This window comes from Thamnophis elegans, chromosome Z, assembly GCF_009769535.1.
Source record: "Thamnophis elegans isolate rThaEle1 chromosome Z, rThaEle1.pri, whole genome shotgun sequence".
NCBI classification, from domain to species: Eukaryota; Metazoa; Chordata; class Lepidosauria; order Squamata; family Colubridae; genus Thamnophis; species Thamnophis elegans.
Window position 1 is genome coordinate 24,675,825 of NC_045558.1, and position 16,268 is coordinate 24,692,092.

A 16,268-nucleotide genomic window follows, 5' to 3' on the forward strand; every position below is an offset into this window, starting at 1 on the left:
AGTAATTTTTATCTAATATTTTGGCAGAAAGTAAATGCACATTGAAATTCTGTATTTGTTTATTTGATGAGAATAAATCTCACTAAATGAAATAAAGCTTGTGATTGACCATATATGCAAGGAATGTTCTGCTGTAATTAACTAAACTGCTACAAGTCTAGTTTACTGCAAATTACAAAACAAATCCACCAAACAGAAGGAAAATTTGATGGTGCTTTAAAAACTGATTCTACAAATGTTATCTCATTTAGAAGTCTCATTATACAGAGACGAAGTTTTCAATAACTATGCATTTTATTGTGGTTTGATAAGATTTACAAGCAATCCTATATGTTGTTACTCATGTATATTTTTCCATTTGTTTGCTACCATGAAACTGGGTATAGGTTGCAGAGTTCTTATCATTCGTAGATTTTGTGAACTACTGTTCATTACTTGTTTTATATTTTCCCTAATTGAACACGGAAAAAAAAATATTGTGTGACAAATAGCAATGAAGTTTAGAAAGGATGATACGTAATATTACATATTTTGTGGATATCAATGTGTGTGGCTTATTGTAACAACTTATATCTATGAAAACTGTATGCTCAAATTGATAAGGATTTTTGTAAGTCTACACAAAAGTTGATTTGTTGCCATTTCATGATCAATTAGATTTTAGTAGCCCAGACTTGGTCACTGCAAATTTTTTTTCAGAAGGCTTCTTCTACAACTATTAGTGTTACTAATGCAATAAAACCACCTTTCAGCTTGTTTTGACACTCCACCTTCTTTGTATTTTGGAAGTTGAACCAGAAATGCACTATCGATACTTGTTAAAGAATAAATCTCATCGAAATAAATGAAATGTACAAATTCAAATTTAATGTTGAGAAAATTTTCCTGGAGAGAAAGCAACTATATTCCTCTCCAGCAGTGCCATTGCAGATGTTAGATTTTATATTGTATTTAGCCGTAGTAAATGATCCATTTGTTATGTATTGATTGATTATGTCAAGAGGGAACGTTGTATGTACACCTTGTAATTAGCAAGAGTTGCTAATGTATTTTCTACTTGCTTGGTCAAAGTAGAGTTCACTACATCCACACCCTGTAGTATAAATGGAGATCCCATTAGATGTAAAATGTATCCAGATATATTTGTATTACTTATTCACTTCCGATCAGTGAAGAAATCACAACCACACAATTGTTTCTGCCTACAGATCTCCTTTAATGGATATGTATTGTAGATGATAACTTGTTTCATGGTTAATTTAAGTCCACCACTGTTTTATTGGTATTATTGTCATGAAAAATTATGGTACCTTATACATTATTTTTATTCAGTACTCCTGTGTTAGATTCACATGATGAGATTTTCAGAGAGAAAATTGTTTCCTGTTTATTTCCCTCTGGATACAAACTACCTACTCCATATCTTTTCTTAAAAGACTACTGTAGAACAATCACTTAACTTCTATTTAACATAAAATCACTGGAATATGAAGGTTGAAAAAATGTAAGAAAGTTTTATTATATTGCATACATTCTTACAAAAAGTATACAAAAACTACTTTTACATAAATTTATATTTACATTATCCAATTCTCAATATAATTTTAAGAACATACACTCAATGAAAAGAAAATGAGAATATTCTCCAGACTTCAGAATCGTCCCTATTAATTAGACCTCAACTTTGCACAGATGGAAATCATTCCTCCCAAAACACATAGAAATTGGAAAGTTCCAGATCAATCCATGCCCAAACTTCTTTCAATCATAAGTTAACTATATTGTTAGGACCAAAACTGCATTTTCTGCAGTTATTTGGTTCTTGGATTAGCAAACTACCATAACCAGTAGTGCTCAAAGAGTTATATAAACTGAATATGCCAAACATACCAAACCTAAAGTGGCTTTAACAAACAAGACTCTTAACATTCATGCATCTCTTTTTCCAAGTAGGCACATTGTCTCAAAATCTCCAGGTATAAAATAATAAGTTAGAAGATCAAATGCTGGTGGATAAAGTCATATTTTTCCCCGTTCTGCTTTTAATCAGACTACGCACCTATTATCTGACAACTGAATTCATGTACTATATTCCCTAGTTCAATGTAGTGACATCTCATACAAAGAGATTTATGTTTTAAAAAGTATTTTATATAAGTTGGCTGCATTAGTTGATCTGTACATGCACTCAGATGACTGTACAAATCTTTGTTTTTTTTTAAATGGGATTTTGTATGTGTAATGAGAGATTGAGGGAGAGTAGAACATGATGTTTGTGGGCAAAAGAACGTATTGTATCCTATTAAATTTCAATCACTGTTACATTGAGGCAAGGACAGCCCATTGTTAGTGTTATACTTTTTAGCGTACATATTGTCCTGCATGTTTTAGATTGCAATACAAGGCATATTTCAAGTACATAACTATTATAGGTACACAATATTCCTGAAGAAGTTTCTGAATAAGAAATTGAAAATTTGGGATTTTTAAAGAATTCATATATAGAATTTTTATAATTCAATCAGAGGGACAATCTTTTTCAGAGTATAAGACGCACCAAGGTTTTGAAGAGGCAAATGTGAAAAAAAAAGTTTTTGCACTGTGCGAACCTCCCAAAAACGGCCTGTTTTTTGCAAAAATGGCTACCCCTCCTTTTTTTAAAAGGGCATGAATAGCCTTTAGGAGGCTTGTAGAGTGCTCCTGGGGGTGGGATGGGGACAAATTGTTTTGGGGGGACAAAAAATGGGTTGTTTTGCTCATTTCTGCCCCCCCCCCCAGCTCCCAGGAGCTCTCTGAAAGTCTCCTAAAGTTATGCATGGCCATTTTGGGGAAGGGGCAGGGTTTCAGGAGGCAAAAAATGCTTATTCAGTGTATAAGATGCACCCAGATTTTCAGCCACTTTTTTGAGGGAAAAAGGTGCGTCTTGTACTCCAAAAAATACGGATTTTTTCATTGTGTAATTTGATCCTAGATAACCATATTCAGACGTAAACCTCAACAAGTCTAATGAGGTTTACTTCATGTACTTGAACTAAGAGAACTGCAACTATATGTACCAATTGTTTTGTTTATGATTTGGAAAAGCTCAGTGAATCTACAGCTTGGAAGTAATCTGTGTCTCATTGCCACAACAGCACAACCAGACCTGATCTTTTGTAGTCTCTTCCTAAAGCATGGGAACATCAGGATAGCTTTACAAGTCAGAACTACAATTGGAAGAATAACTGCTATTATAAATGTGGGTGGAGTATACCATAAGTACTGGTGTAGATCAATCCATTTATCCCATGCAAATACTAGTGCATGAATAGTACAAAGCAGCAACGCTAAATATCCCATCTTGCTCTAGGGAAAAAAAAGAAGAAATTTTAATTAGTGTTAATTAATATTAAATATAATTCACAGTACCTGCTAGATACATATATTTAGGAGTATCAGTTGACAAGGGTAAAAAGAACAGCTTAGTCTATTCATGGGGATTAAGAGCAACTTGATATCGCGAACCAGCAGGCATGGAAATAAATGTTCATTTGCTTCTGACTGCAGGAATCAAAACTGTGTCAAAAAGAAAGCTAAAAGAATTGGTTCAAAAGTTGATAATCTTAAATGTTTTAAAATTCTACAAGAAATTGATGAATACTTTTTGTTGTTCTTAATATCTATTAGTTCCAAAACATTAGTCAGTAAAATATTAATATGTAGTTTAAAATAATCAGGGTCTCCATATCTGGACTTTTTAAGACATATTATGTAAAATGTATGAAATTCTGCAACAGTGGTGTAGAATACTAATAAATAAATATTTTATTATCTGAATGTGAAGAGTGTAATACCTTCATTCTAAAGCAGTGTTTCTCAACCTTGGCAACTTGAAGATGTCCGGACTTCAACTCCCAGAATTCCCCAGCCAGCGAATGCTGGCTGGGGAATTCTGGGAATTGAAGTCCGGACATCTTCAAGTTGCCAAGGTTGAGAAACACTGTTCTAAAGTAAAAGGAAATATTTTTCAACCAAAGAGCCTCTCTTTCTCATAACAGTTCCATGAATTATATATCAACAAGCAGAGTTGAAATCAATTGAGATGGGAAAATGGGACTAAGTTTACAGGTATCTCTCTCTTTCATGCATCCCATCATTATTTCATCATTTCAACTGGTTATAGCAGAGATTGAACATCAGGCTTGTAACACCCAAGTTCATGCCCTGCTACTAAACAATCCTTTGTAATAATCCATCTGTCCGTCCATATACCTGAATATAATGAAACTCTCTCCAAGTCAATGAATAGCTGACAGATGGAATTGATGTTACTGCCAGCAGAGCCAGCAAAGCAAGTGCCAGAATTCCTAGAGATACATAAATCTCCATTCTCCAGACATCATGTTCAATCCAGGCATTTTCCTTTTTTTTCTGTACCTGTGGAAATAATATTACGGTTGGAAAAAATACCAGAAGGGCACCTTGACAGCCTACATATGCTTAACATTCAATTCTAGTTGTAAAGATTTTGGGGGACTGTATAGATAACTCTCTAGCAGGGGTGAAATGCTGCTGGTTTGGAGCTGTTCGACCCAACTGGTAGTAAAAAAAATGCTACCGGTTTGGGTGAACTGGTTATTTCTGACAATCAGCTGGATTTCCTGCTTTCTAGCTAATCTAAATTGCGTTGCACAGCAGATTCAAACCCCCCCCCCCCGCTGTTCTTCTTACCTTTGCAGGTGAGCTCAGTAGCAGGCTCCGCCCACCTGCTTGGACATGTTTTTGATGCTCTGTCCATGGCAGGTTCTGCACATGTGCAAAGGTGGCGCACAAGCGAAGTGCGCACCCATTCACATTTGAGAATCAATAGCAAAGATAAGTACATTAACCACTGCCCTCTAGAAATCAGATTAAATGGAATGACAGCCTATTGTCATTTCTGCGATTGAAATATAAGCAGTGGTTACATCTCAGACAACCCTGGAGTTTCCCCGTGTAAAAGTACACATGGGTCAGGAATTGCAGTGGGATTAGGGAGAAAAAAATAAATGTATATGTGTAAACAAGACCACCTCTGTATTTGTTTAACAACAAACTTAAACAAAATAGGAGTCAGCTGCTGCATTTTCTCAGCTTTGTGTACCAAATTAAGATGTATCCATATTTAAATTATCCTGTTGTTTATACCAATGACAAACAGAAATTGCATCAGCCTACACCAAAGCAAAGTCAATTAGACTGAATATTTACTTACTTCAGCAAAGTTTTAACTCCCTAAGAAGATTAGTTCCAATTCCTTGTTAACTTGATTTTCCCAGCATGACTCCCTTTATTTGCTGACAAACAGAATTCCTTCTCAAGCTAAATACAACCTTTGACATATTGTGACAGGTAGTGCACTAAGGAATAATATTTTAAGTGACTAATCAAGGGAGGTTCTCTTGGCAACCACTATTAATCTGCTAGGACAGTTCCTGAATCAAAATGTTTTACAAAAAGTTATATTATACAGGTAGTCCTTTAGAGCACAATTGAGCCCAAAATTTCTGTTGTTAAGTGAGACATTTTAAAGTGAATTTTGCCCCATTCTATGACCTTTCTTGCTGCAGTTGTTAAGTAAATCACTACAGTTGATAAGTTAGTAACATAGTTGTTAATCTGGCTTCCCCATTGATTTTATTTGTCAAAAGGTTACAAAAGGTAATCATATGACCTTGAGGCACAGCAATGGTCATAAGTATGAACTAATTGCCAAGCATCTGAATTTTGGTCACATAATTGTGGGGCTGTTACAAAAGTGGTGTGAAAAATGTTCCCGACACTTTTTTCAGTGCCGTTGTAACTTTGAACAGTCACTAAATGAACTGTTGTAAATCATTTAGGACTACCTGTAATTGACGTGCCCAAATAACAAATGATCAAAAAGTTAGCATGGGAGATAGGATGCAAATTACATATTTTTTTTTCTTCACATTGCTTTGACAAACTTTTTGCATTATATACTTTGGGCAAACCATTTAAGATTTCTAGCAATGTTTTGTGTCAATGATTTTCAGTGTGCAAAAAAAAACAACAACTTTCAGCTACTGTTCTTGATAGGTTCTACTAAGTTGCCTTCATTGGGTAAAAAGCCCAATTCCCATCCTCAATTCAACAACAATTCTCAAGTTGTTGGGAATACGTAAAATAGCATAGTATGTATCTATATATAAGAATAATCCAATGGAATTAATGGAGCCTATTGTGATGAAGCATGTACAGAATTAGAAGCCTTTCTTTTCTTCACTGAATCCATTTTTTCAACATTACCGATTAGAGACTAGATCACCATAAATGCACACGTGGGTGCATTTGTTTATGTAGCTAAACTGTAATAATACATACCTGTTGATATGCCCAGTTTAAGAGTTTGTATCTGTAGGATCTCCTCAGTGGATAGCACAAACTGTAACAGGCATGCATGGAACCAAAAAGAAGCTAAGAAGCCCAAATTGTTTTCTTGATAACATCCATCTGTCTAACCATTGTGGAAAACGTCTATACTTAGTTCCATAATGGAATTGGAAACCTGCAGCTAATATCCCAGGTAAATAAACCAAGGCCAGAAGAGTAATTGATACCACTGGTAAGACTTGTTTATCACCAAGATTGGAATTTTATAAAATACATTTTCTTGAGCAGTGACAAAGGGATGGATGATGTCCCTTAGGAAAGTATAAATAAATATAAACAAGAGAGTATTAATGCTGTTTTCACTGGTAAATGCCATTTAGGAAAAATATCATATTCGCAAGTACTTATTGGGAGGAGACTCAAACTCATCTGTGTAGGTCCTTTCATGCATGCGAGAGAACATTTCTTCAGGAACGCCAGGAGCTTGTAAATCCATTAGCTGAAAAGAACAAAAGGTACACATAAGCCTATAGAATGATGCAGTATTACTAGCAATAGTAGATGCGTGCATTGTTTTTCTTTGTACATTAATGCCAACATAAGATTCCTTCCATCTGAAATTTCTCTAAGCCTCAGATTTTAGGTTACAGGAATTTGTATAATCTGAGGTTGTATTTCATTAGCTTAGTCATGTGTAACTTTCGGGAAGCTGGTACTTCTATATAATGTTTTCTCACAATATTTTGCGAAGTTTTGAATTAGTGGGAAAACATTTTAGCCAATGCAGAGATCTGAAGATCTTAAATTGCATTGTTTTATGATCTTTGAAGTTGGTTTAGTAATGTAAAGCTCTTAAGAGGAATATAGATTTTTATGGGAATAAAGCTATAGCTTACAAAATCATTTTAAAATGGAATCCTATATTGGAAAGTATTTTATGATATTTGAAACTAATATTCTTTACTCACTAAAGTTTTGTTTCTCTAACAATATAGCTAAAATTATCTTGGTTAAGATAGGAGAACCATGTTTTTCTTAAAGATAGATGTGAATATGGTTGAATTTTAGGTTCCAAAAAATGCAGAATAAATGTAGTGTACTTTCTTCTTTATTGCAATATGTTAACCTAAAATTATAGCGACAATTGTAGACTAAATGTTATCTCTTCTACAGGCCATTTAAATTCAACAAGACAACTTTAATGTTAATTAAGGGGTTCTTTATATTAATAATGTTTCTAAATTCCATATAACTTCCTGCACTGAATGGGAAAGTCAATGCTTTTACACTCTTACAACATCTTAAATATTTTATTCAAGGATGCATTTTTATGTTAATAATATTAATTCAGCTAGTAGGTTTTAATGCATAGCTTTGCCAGAAAGCCCAAAGCACATTTCCTACATTATCACGGGAATATAAATAAAGAACCCAATGTGTTAAAAAACAAACAAGAACCTTTTTAACAAAGTAAATCACTGCACCAGAACCTTTCTGGTGAACATTATATCCTGTGAAATAATACCAGAATGTCTCTGAGCAACTTGCACATTTTAAAGAATAGTGAACCAATAAAAAGGAAAAAAGACCACATACATTCAGACATATCACAGTATAGACATTAATATCCCCCGCCCCTCAAGTAATAAAGACTCCAAGGCATCCTACCACAAGGATAGGGAAAATAGGCAAATATTTAAAGACTTCTGGAACCTATCATATCTCTGGAGGGATATTATTCAACAGAGAAAGCATGCTTCCTAGGTCCTGTCAGGTACCATTGTTTGATTAAAGAAAATTGAAATGTACCAATATTACCTGGTTTTTACTGGATGGACAGAAACAATGGAAGAAATAATCTGGTCTTATACCATTAAAGGCTTTATAGATTATAGCCGGCACATGAATTGCATCTGGAAGCTCACTGGAAATCAATGCAACTTGTTCTGTAGTGGTGCACATGGGCATATTGAGGGTTGCCCATTGCCCATACTACTGCATTCTGAATCAGCTTTTGAGTAGTCTTCAAGGAGAGTCCAACTACATAAGAACTAGGCATGCATCATCTGGAGGCCCTATAATTCCAGGAATGTCTGTCACTTGCATGATAGATGGAAGTATGAAAAAAACTGTCTTGGATACAGCATCTGCTCTTTGCCCCAGGAACTGTGAGTCCCAGAAGAACACCAGATTGTGCACCAGTCAAAAGTGGAGAAGTTTAAAGAAAGTTCTTAGATAAGCGGGAAGGGGGGAGTCAAATACAAAGCCACTCAATCTTGGCACAATTGAATCTGAATCTGTTGCTCATCATCTGGACTCACAGCTTCCAGACATTGGGACAAGGCACTGACAGAGTCACTTGGTCCATCCAGGATCAAGATGTTAGGTATCACGTACATATTGATGATACTGGACTCTAAGCCAATGGATGACTTCCCCAGTTGTTTCATATAGATATTCAGTAGGAGAGAAGATAGCACTGAGCCCTGAGCCATTCTACAAATGAGGAATATATGTTTCATGCTTGGTCAGATCCAGCAACCAGAACTATATACAAAAATTAACACCCACAATTAAGCAATAGGTTTCTTCTGACCACATCCCGATCCCATGTCTATGAATGTGTTTTTGGCATTGTAGTGAACTGACATCATAGCCCTTTTAAGGTTCCTTCTGAGTCTGTTTTCTTGTAGTTTTAGAAACTTGATGTAGATATCTCGGTTTCTACTGTGTGTCCATTTGAAATAAAAAAACTCTTGCTTATTACCATTATTCATCACTATTGATAATTAAGTGCTGCATCTACTGCACCCCTCAGAAAAAAATGCAGATGGGGCACCAAAGTACCATCCAAGGACAATTTAGAACAGATTACAAAAAATACAAAAATTACCGCTTTGCTGAAAACCTCCTGTGTAATTTCAGAGTTCATTTCTGATTTTCATCTTGATCCATATTCTTCAACCAATGACTGAGGTTCTGTATATAGTTACTGGATGTCTGAAAACAATTTCAGGAGTTTTTGTTACTTATTTGCATTAAAAAAGATGGTATTAGTGAAATTTATAAACAATCAAAGATATTTCTTTAAGAAATCTTTTTTTTAATAAAGAAGAGAAGGCCAAAATGTTCTTGCTAACCTAATGAAAGAATAAGTATTTATAGTCACATTAAAAAAACTTGGATTAGAAAATATAAAAAACCAATGATGTGGTGTCATTCATAATTACTAATTTCTAATAATTTGGATTTTTAATATTTGAACTTGATAGATTTAAGTCAAGAATGTCACTAATCTGACTCAGATATTTCTAAAATCTACTCGGGATTTTAATTTTAGAATAACATAGTTGGAAGGGACCTTGAAAGTCTTCTAGTCAACTCCCTTCCTACAAATGGATATTGAACGTCTTCTTTAAAGTTCAGTATTGGAGCATTCACAAAATGCTGGAGGCAAGTTGTTCCCACTGATTAATTGTTCTAACTGTCCGGAAAATTTCTTCTAGTTCTAAGTTGCTCTCCCTGATTAGTTTCCACCCATTGCTTCTTGTCTTACCTTCTCTTCTTTGTGGCCAGCCCCTGAGATATCGGAAGACTGTTATAATGTCTTCCATAGTCCTTCTTTCATTACACTATCCAGTTCCTGCAACCCATTCTTCATAAATTTTAGTCTCTAGTCTTTAATCATATTTTGTTGCTCTTCTCATGCACTCTTTCTAGAGTCTCCACACTCTTTACATCGTGGTGACCAAAACTGGATGCTGTCCTAAGGTTAAGATTGATTCCTTTTCACGTCATGTTGATGTTCCAATTTTAACGAAAAATCCTGCCACTATTTTATAGAAATCTGAGAATATTTTTATAAACAAAACTGAATTTTGACATGGATTTTGAGATTCACAGATGTTCACCATCATCTCCCTTTTAAATAATCTAACTTTGGTACAAAACCTGACTGGTTTTATGATAACCTCAATCATTACTTTATTATTCAACTTGGATTTGATTTTTATGCACCCAACACAAAGTCAAATAATACTGAATTGCTGAATCTGCATCCTACCCCCAAAACAATGGAAACAAAACCAGAAAAAAACCAAAGAAAACATTTCTTTATTGTGAGTGAAGCGAATATTTTCCTAAGGTGAAAAGAAAAATGAAAACATGGAATAGGATACTTGCAAGCTTTGCTTCTTGGATATGACATAAATAGATCTTTGCCCAACATCTTCAGTTATAACTACCCCAAATTCTAATTGATGTGATTTGCATGTCATAAATTATTCATATTATAAAACTTTATGATGTCTAATGTTAGAAGCCCCTATGTTCTATAGAGGAAGCCTGGTTTGTTTGGCTCAAGACAACAATGACTTCAGGGCATCATTCAGACTTTTACAGAAATATCAATACTGTGGCCTTCCCAATACCTAGGCTGACATTGCATGGCAAAAACCATAACTCAGTGGTTCCCAACATGGGGCCCAGGCCCCTCAGGGGGGCAATTTGATTTTTAATGGGGGCAATTTGAACCTTGTTTAAACCAAGTTAATGGCCTTTTAGGTTTGGGGCATAACCCCAAAATGGTTGGGAACCACTGATCTAATTAAAAGAGTTACAATTCTGTTTATTGTGAGAGAGACTACAACTATTAACTGCTTTTCAATTATACTTCCTTGGCGATAGCTGTTTCTCATAACTTCCAGGTCCTTGATCTCCAAATACTGAATACTAAATAAAAATGCTAAAAATGAAGATATTAAAGTTTGCTGTTCCAGCAACTCCTCAGTACAGGTAGTCCTTGACTTACAACAGTTCATTTAGTGACCGTTAAAAGTTACAACATCATTGAAAAAGTGACATGACCATTTTTCACACTTGCAAATGTTTTGCATCCCCATGATAGCAATAGCAATAATAATAGCAATAACAGTAGACTTATATACCGCTTCATAGGCCTTTCAGGCCTCTCTAAGCGGTTTACAGAGTCAGCATATTGCCCCCAACAACAATCCGGGTCCTCATTTTACCCACCTCGGAAGGATGGAAGGCTGAGTCAACCCTGAGCCGGTGAGATTTGAACCGCTGAACTGCTGATCTAGCAGTCAGCCTGCAGTGCTGCATTTAACCACTGCACCACCTTGGCTCATGATAATGATTTACATTTGAATGCTTGATGACTGATTCATATTTGTGAGAGTTGCAGTGTCCAGGAGACATGTAATTGCCTTCTGACAAGCAAAGTCAATGTGTAAACCAGAATCACTTAACCACCGTTATTTATTTAAAAATACAGTGATCCACTTAACAAATGTGGCAAGGAAAGTCATAAAATGGGGCAAAGCTCACTTAAATTTCTCATTTAACAGCATACATTTTGGGCTCAATTGTGGTCGTAAGTTGATGACTACCTGTATTTATTTTAGCCTTGCTACATACTTAATTTTTATGTAGAGGGATGAATAGCATGGTTATCACTTAGATTACATAATAGTTTATATCTGTTACCTAGACATTTGTAGAAAGAAAACTGCAGCCCTTTTTAAAATATAGAAAGGTTTGGGTGATTGACTTTACCCTGATGCCTAAATCAATAGTTCTAAGTTTATCAAAACACACTTAGGCAGAATAAAGTCTTAACGAGACCTTAAGGAGGTCTCATTGCTGAGTATCCATTCCCAAGAATGAAATCCTATCCAGAGTTATCTGAATGTAACTTTGTTTTAGGGCAGTGGGAATCATCCAGCAGGGTATTTTGCATTGGTACAACTTTGGCCACCATCATGCACACACAGATAATCCTTGACTTACAACCATTCGCTTAATGACTGTTCAAAGTGACAACAGCACTGGAAAAAAAGTGAGTTTTAACTGTTTTTCACCCTTACAACTGATGCAGCATCCCCATTATCACATGATCAAAATTCAGGCAACTGGCAACTGGCATGTATTTATGACAGTTGCATTTCCATGTGATCATTTGTGACCTTTCAGCTAGCTTCTCACAAGCAAGTCAATGGAGAAGGGCAGATTTGCTTAACAACCACATGATTCACTTAAAACTCAGTGATCTGCTCACAATTGTGGCAAAAAGGTCATAAAATGAGGCAGAACTTAGTTAAGAACTGCCTGCTTGGCAACAGAAATATTGAGCTCAATTATGGTCAAGGACTACTTGTTAATGCTCTTACAAGTAGTTTGCACAACCTTGTTTTATTGCACTCAGACCTTCACAAAACTTGGCATATTAACTGCCTGTCAAAGAGCTTGAGAATGTGTAGAGGTGCCAAATATGGGAATATATGTAGCTCAGAGTTGAAATGTGAATCCATGAATCTACTCCCTTTTAGTAATGAAGATGCTACCTAATGGAGTAACAAAACATCTACAAGAAAACAATCAGGTCAGAGAGCACCAAGGGTTCCAACCTTGGCAACTTTAAGGCCTGTGAACTTCAATTCCCAGAATTCCCCAGTCAGCTATATTGCCAAGATTGTATACTCCTGTCCTAGAAGGTACAGTAAAAATGTGTCCTTTTTAACTCTTAATTCAGCAAAGCAAAGCTTGGAAGAGCTGGGGTGTCATTCTCTGAGCTGTAAATATCAAAGTTAGTTCTGTGATACCTCAATATGAAAAGTGTGTAAAAAGTGTGGCTGTGCACAGCAAATGCAAGCAGGGAAAAATGTTCTTAGTCCTTTCCCTTTTGCCCTAGTACTGTCTCTGCCACTTTCAGTTCTTTTCCTCCCTTTTCCTGCTGATGCTGCAAAAGGCAGGGCGCCAGGCAGCTCCTGTACTGAGATCTCACGATAGAGGGTGCTTTGCTTTCTATGCCAGCGTCATCTAAAATTAACAGATTCAAATCTACTTACACCAACACTCAATTCATTCTCCACTTATTGTCTTCTGTGACTCAAATGACCCAGCAGGCTCCAGAGGGTTCTAAGAGTTGCCAACTCTAACCAAAACTTATCACCACACACACACCAAAAAAAGGGGGGGGGGGAGAACTGAAAACAGTCCCAGATGAATACCCAGTGGTGAAAAGGATAGTTTGAACAGTTGCATAACATAATAAGATAAAATTGATTCTATAAGTTCCCACCGAGCAGAAATATTTCTGGTTCTTACAGTTCCTTAGAACTCTAGGCTTCCTGTTTCCAAAAATCCCGTTAGAGCCAGCCGCATGTCATCACATAGTATATTCCGAATTTGCTTCCCTTTTCAAGAGCTGCCGCTCAGAATGGACAATTTTTGGTCACTTAAAACTCTCCAGCGAAATTTGTGGCTTTGGGATCTTGTGACGTGGGCGACCCCGTCATGTATTCCTGCTCATATTGCTTTTGTTCGGGTGTTCAGGTTTGCACTAGGGAGGAGGGGTGTGTGTGTGAGTGTGGGTCTTTACAGCTTCTCTAACTAATAACCGAGCCCACCCCCCACCTCCCGGCGATATTTGCTGAGCGACGGAGGTGTGGATGGGCTGCTCTCTCACTCGACTGCCTGCCCGACAGAACTTGGTTCTGTTTTTGGTGCTGGGGAATATTCAGCAACCGACCGCTCTGAACTTACGACTTTCTCCCCCTCAACTCCGGGAATCCGGGCGGAACGATTCAGCCGGTGCAGCGTTTCAGCCAGCCCGGCGTCTCTGCTCAGCTCCACCCTGCGCAACATGCGGCCGTGTCGCTTCATCCTCCCCTTCCAGCTCCGCCTTCCCATCCCTAGTTTGTATTTTTTTTTTCCCCGGGCGTGCCCCGCCTTTCTTCTGCCTGCAGGACTTGGCTGATTGATATGTAAAACCAGCTCGTTAATCAAATGAAAGAGGCGATGTGCGGGAAAGGCAAACTTTGAAGAATATGCAGATGTAATAAGCAAACCTCTCTGTTCTCCCCAATTCAGGTCTGAGCCTGGTGTCGAAGCCAATGATGGATGCCAGACACGAGGTGCAGGTTTTCTGATTGCTTTTTATTGGAGTACTCCAAGGAAAAGTGTTCCTGGTCAAAAGGCCAAGAACAAAGGATTAAGAAAGCTTTATACTTTTCACTAAAAGAGAAGGCGGGACAAGGTGAAATAATAAGAATATCCTCTAATAAACATTTTAGCAATAATGCTACAATTTGTTCTATTGGTCTATAGCTGTCCCATTCCTAAGGCTTGGCTAATGAATGCCCCAGGAGTTATCTAATAGACATTTCATTTGCTGCAGACCATCTCCATTGCTAACTTTTAGCTGAGGTCTGCAAGTTGTCTAATCCTTGTTATCAACTTTCTAACTACCCATAATTGCTACAAGCTTTACACATGCATATTTCCTGTTGATAAGCATTATTTGTTCTTGCCAGACACACATCCCAATTACAGCTTCCTGATTTACTTTCAACTGTGTGCAATGATTTTGCTTTAGCATCCAGCCCATCATCCCCCCCCCCCCGATTATTATCTGAAAATAATCTAATTTTCCAAGATTCACCCAACATGGATATCCTGTACTGGGAGACCCCCTCCCCTTCAGTTTGCTTACAGGTGGGGAGGCAAAGCAGATGGCATTGTAATGCACAACAGGTGATTAAGAGAACAATGACTATGCCTGCCAGTGTCATTATTAAGTACTTAATCAGTGAAATCAGGCAACCATTCTGTCAGCCAATGCCACTAGTCTTTCCATTCCTCCATGGGATGGGGAGTGGGGTTGCAGCTATCTTTGCGATGTGTTTAGTTCAGCTGTGGAATTCCTCCAATTTGTCCAGAATAAGCACACAGCATGTTGTCCAAGTAGTGCACACACATCTTCTTAGGATGCCAATATCATATCCAGAACCATTCTATTCTGAGCTGTCCTTATCCGAATGGCTTCTTGTTCTTTTGCTGCAGCAATAAAAAAAACCTCCCCAGTCTCATTAGCTAGGATTTCCTCCACTGCTTGTATATGGCACAAAGCATTATTGAGGGACCAGAGCCCACGGAACAAAGTAAGGGGTTGGTATTCTTCAGTACTTTCTGAATTGTTCAAATTCCTATGGTTTCCAATCTTTTTTTCAGTTAAAGTGGGAATAATATAGGTGGGTGGGAAGAGCACAGATACATAACAAATCATATGGTCTCATCCTGACAGTTGTTAATCTATTTGTCTTAATATCTTAGCCTTCACACACAGTGATGCACCAATCAGCTAGTGGTAATAATTGTGTAGCTCCTAATTCTAGTGTGGGTAGCTACAAATACCTTTTGGGGAAATGTTCTAATTGAGAAAACACCTATGGGAGATCACAGTTCTCCCCTCACACAACTATGGTTCCAGAGGCTTTTGATTCCAGAACAATAACTTAAATCCCAGTTCTTCTACTGAGAAAGTCACAAGCTGCGTAGTCCAAGAATCGTGGGTATTTCTTCACTCTGGAAGTGATGTATCCAAGATGCCAGGCCTTCCACTTTTAGTGCTGTATGGGTGGTCTGAAGCACTTGAAATGGCCCCTTTCACTGCTGATCCAAGGAGGTTGTTGGTCCCACGTCTTTACAAGCACCCAGTCTGCAGGCTGAAATGGATGCACTGGGTGATCTAGTCCTACAGATAACGGGAAAGAAAATTCATAACCCCAGCGAGTTGTCTTATATATTGGTACAAGGTCAGCTTGCCCACCAGTGGGATGGACCTCTCTTCTGCCTTTACGGGGGATGTGGTCATCCAAAAAGGGCCCCAAAGAGGCTCAAGCCTATTTGCTTTTGAAGTGCAATGTGAATCCTCATCAAGTAGCAAAGTTTGTGGTGAGGACAGATGAGTGTCCTAGCATAGCTTAGCTAGCTATTGTTTTTGTAAATCATTGCAAATTTTTCCATAGGACTAATTGCCAATTGCCAGGCTGAGTAAAGCTTCCAAGTAATGTTTAACTGCTCACACAAATGTA

General features: G+C 37.2%; 1 protein-coding gene across 1 annotated transcript; it reads right to left on the reverse strand.

Moving 5' to 3' along the window:
• Positions 1–2,869: 2,869 nt before the first annotated feature.
• STEAP1 (STEAP family member 1) lies at positions 2,870–14,024 on the reverse strand. Its single transcript, XM_032234513.1, is given in 9 exon segments — positions 2,870–3,345; positions 4,252–4,416; positions 6,364–6,452; positions 6,455–6,610; positions 6,613–6,705; positions 6,708–6,771; positions 6,773–6,871; positions 9,266–9,372; positions 13,939–14,024. Coding segments are annotated over 8 exon segments (1,032 nt in total). The 5' UTR covers positions 9,305–9,372; positions 13,939–14,024; the 3' UTR covers positions 2,870–3,018.
• Between the last annotated feature and the right edge of the window lie 2,244 nt (positions 14,025–16,268).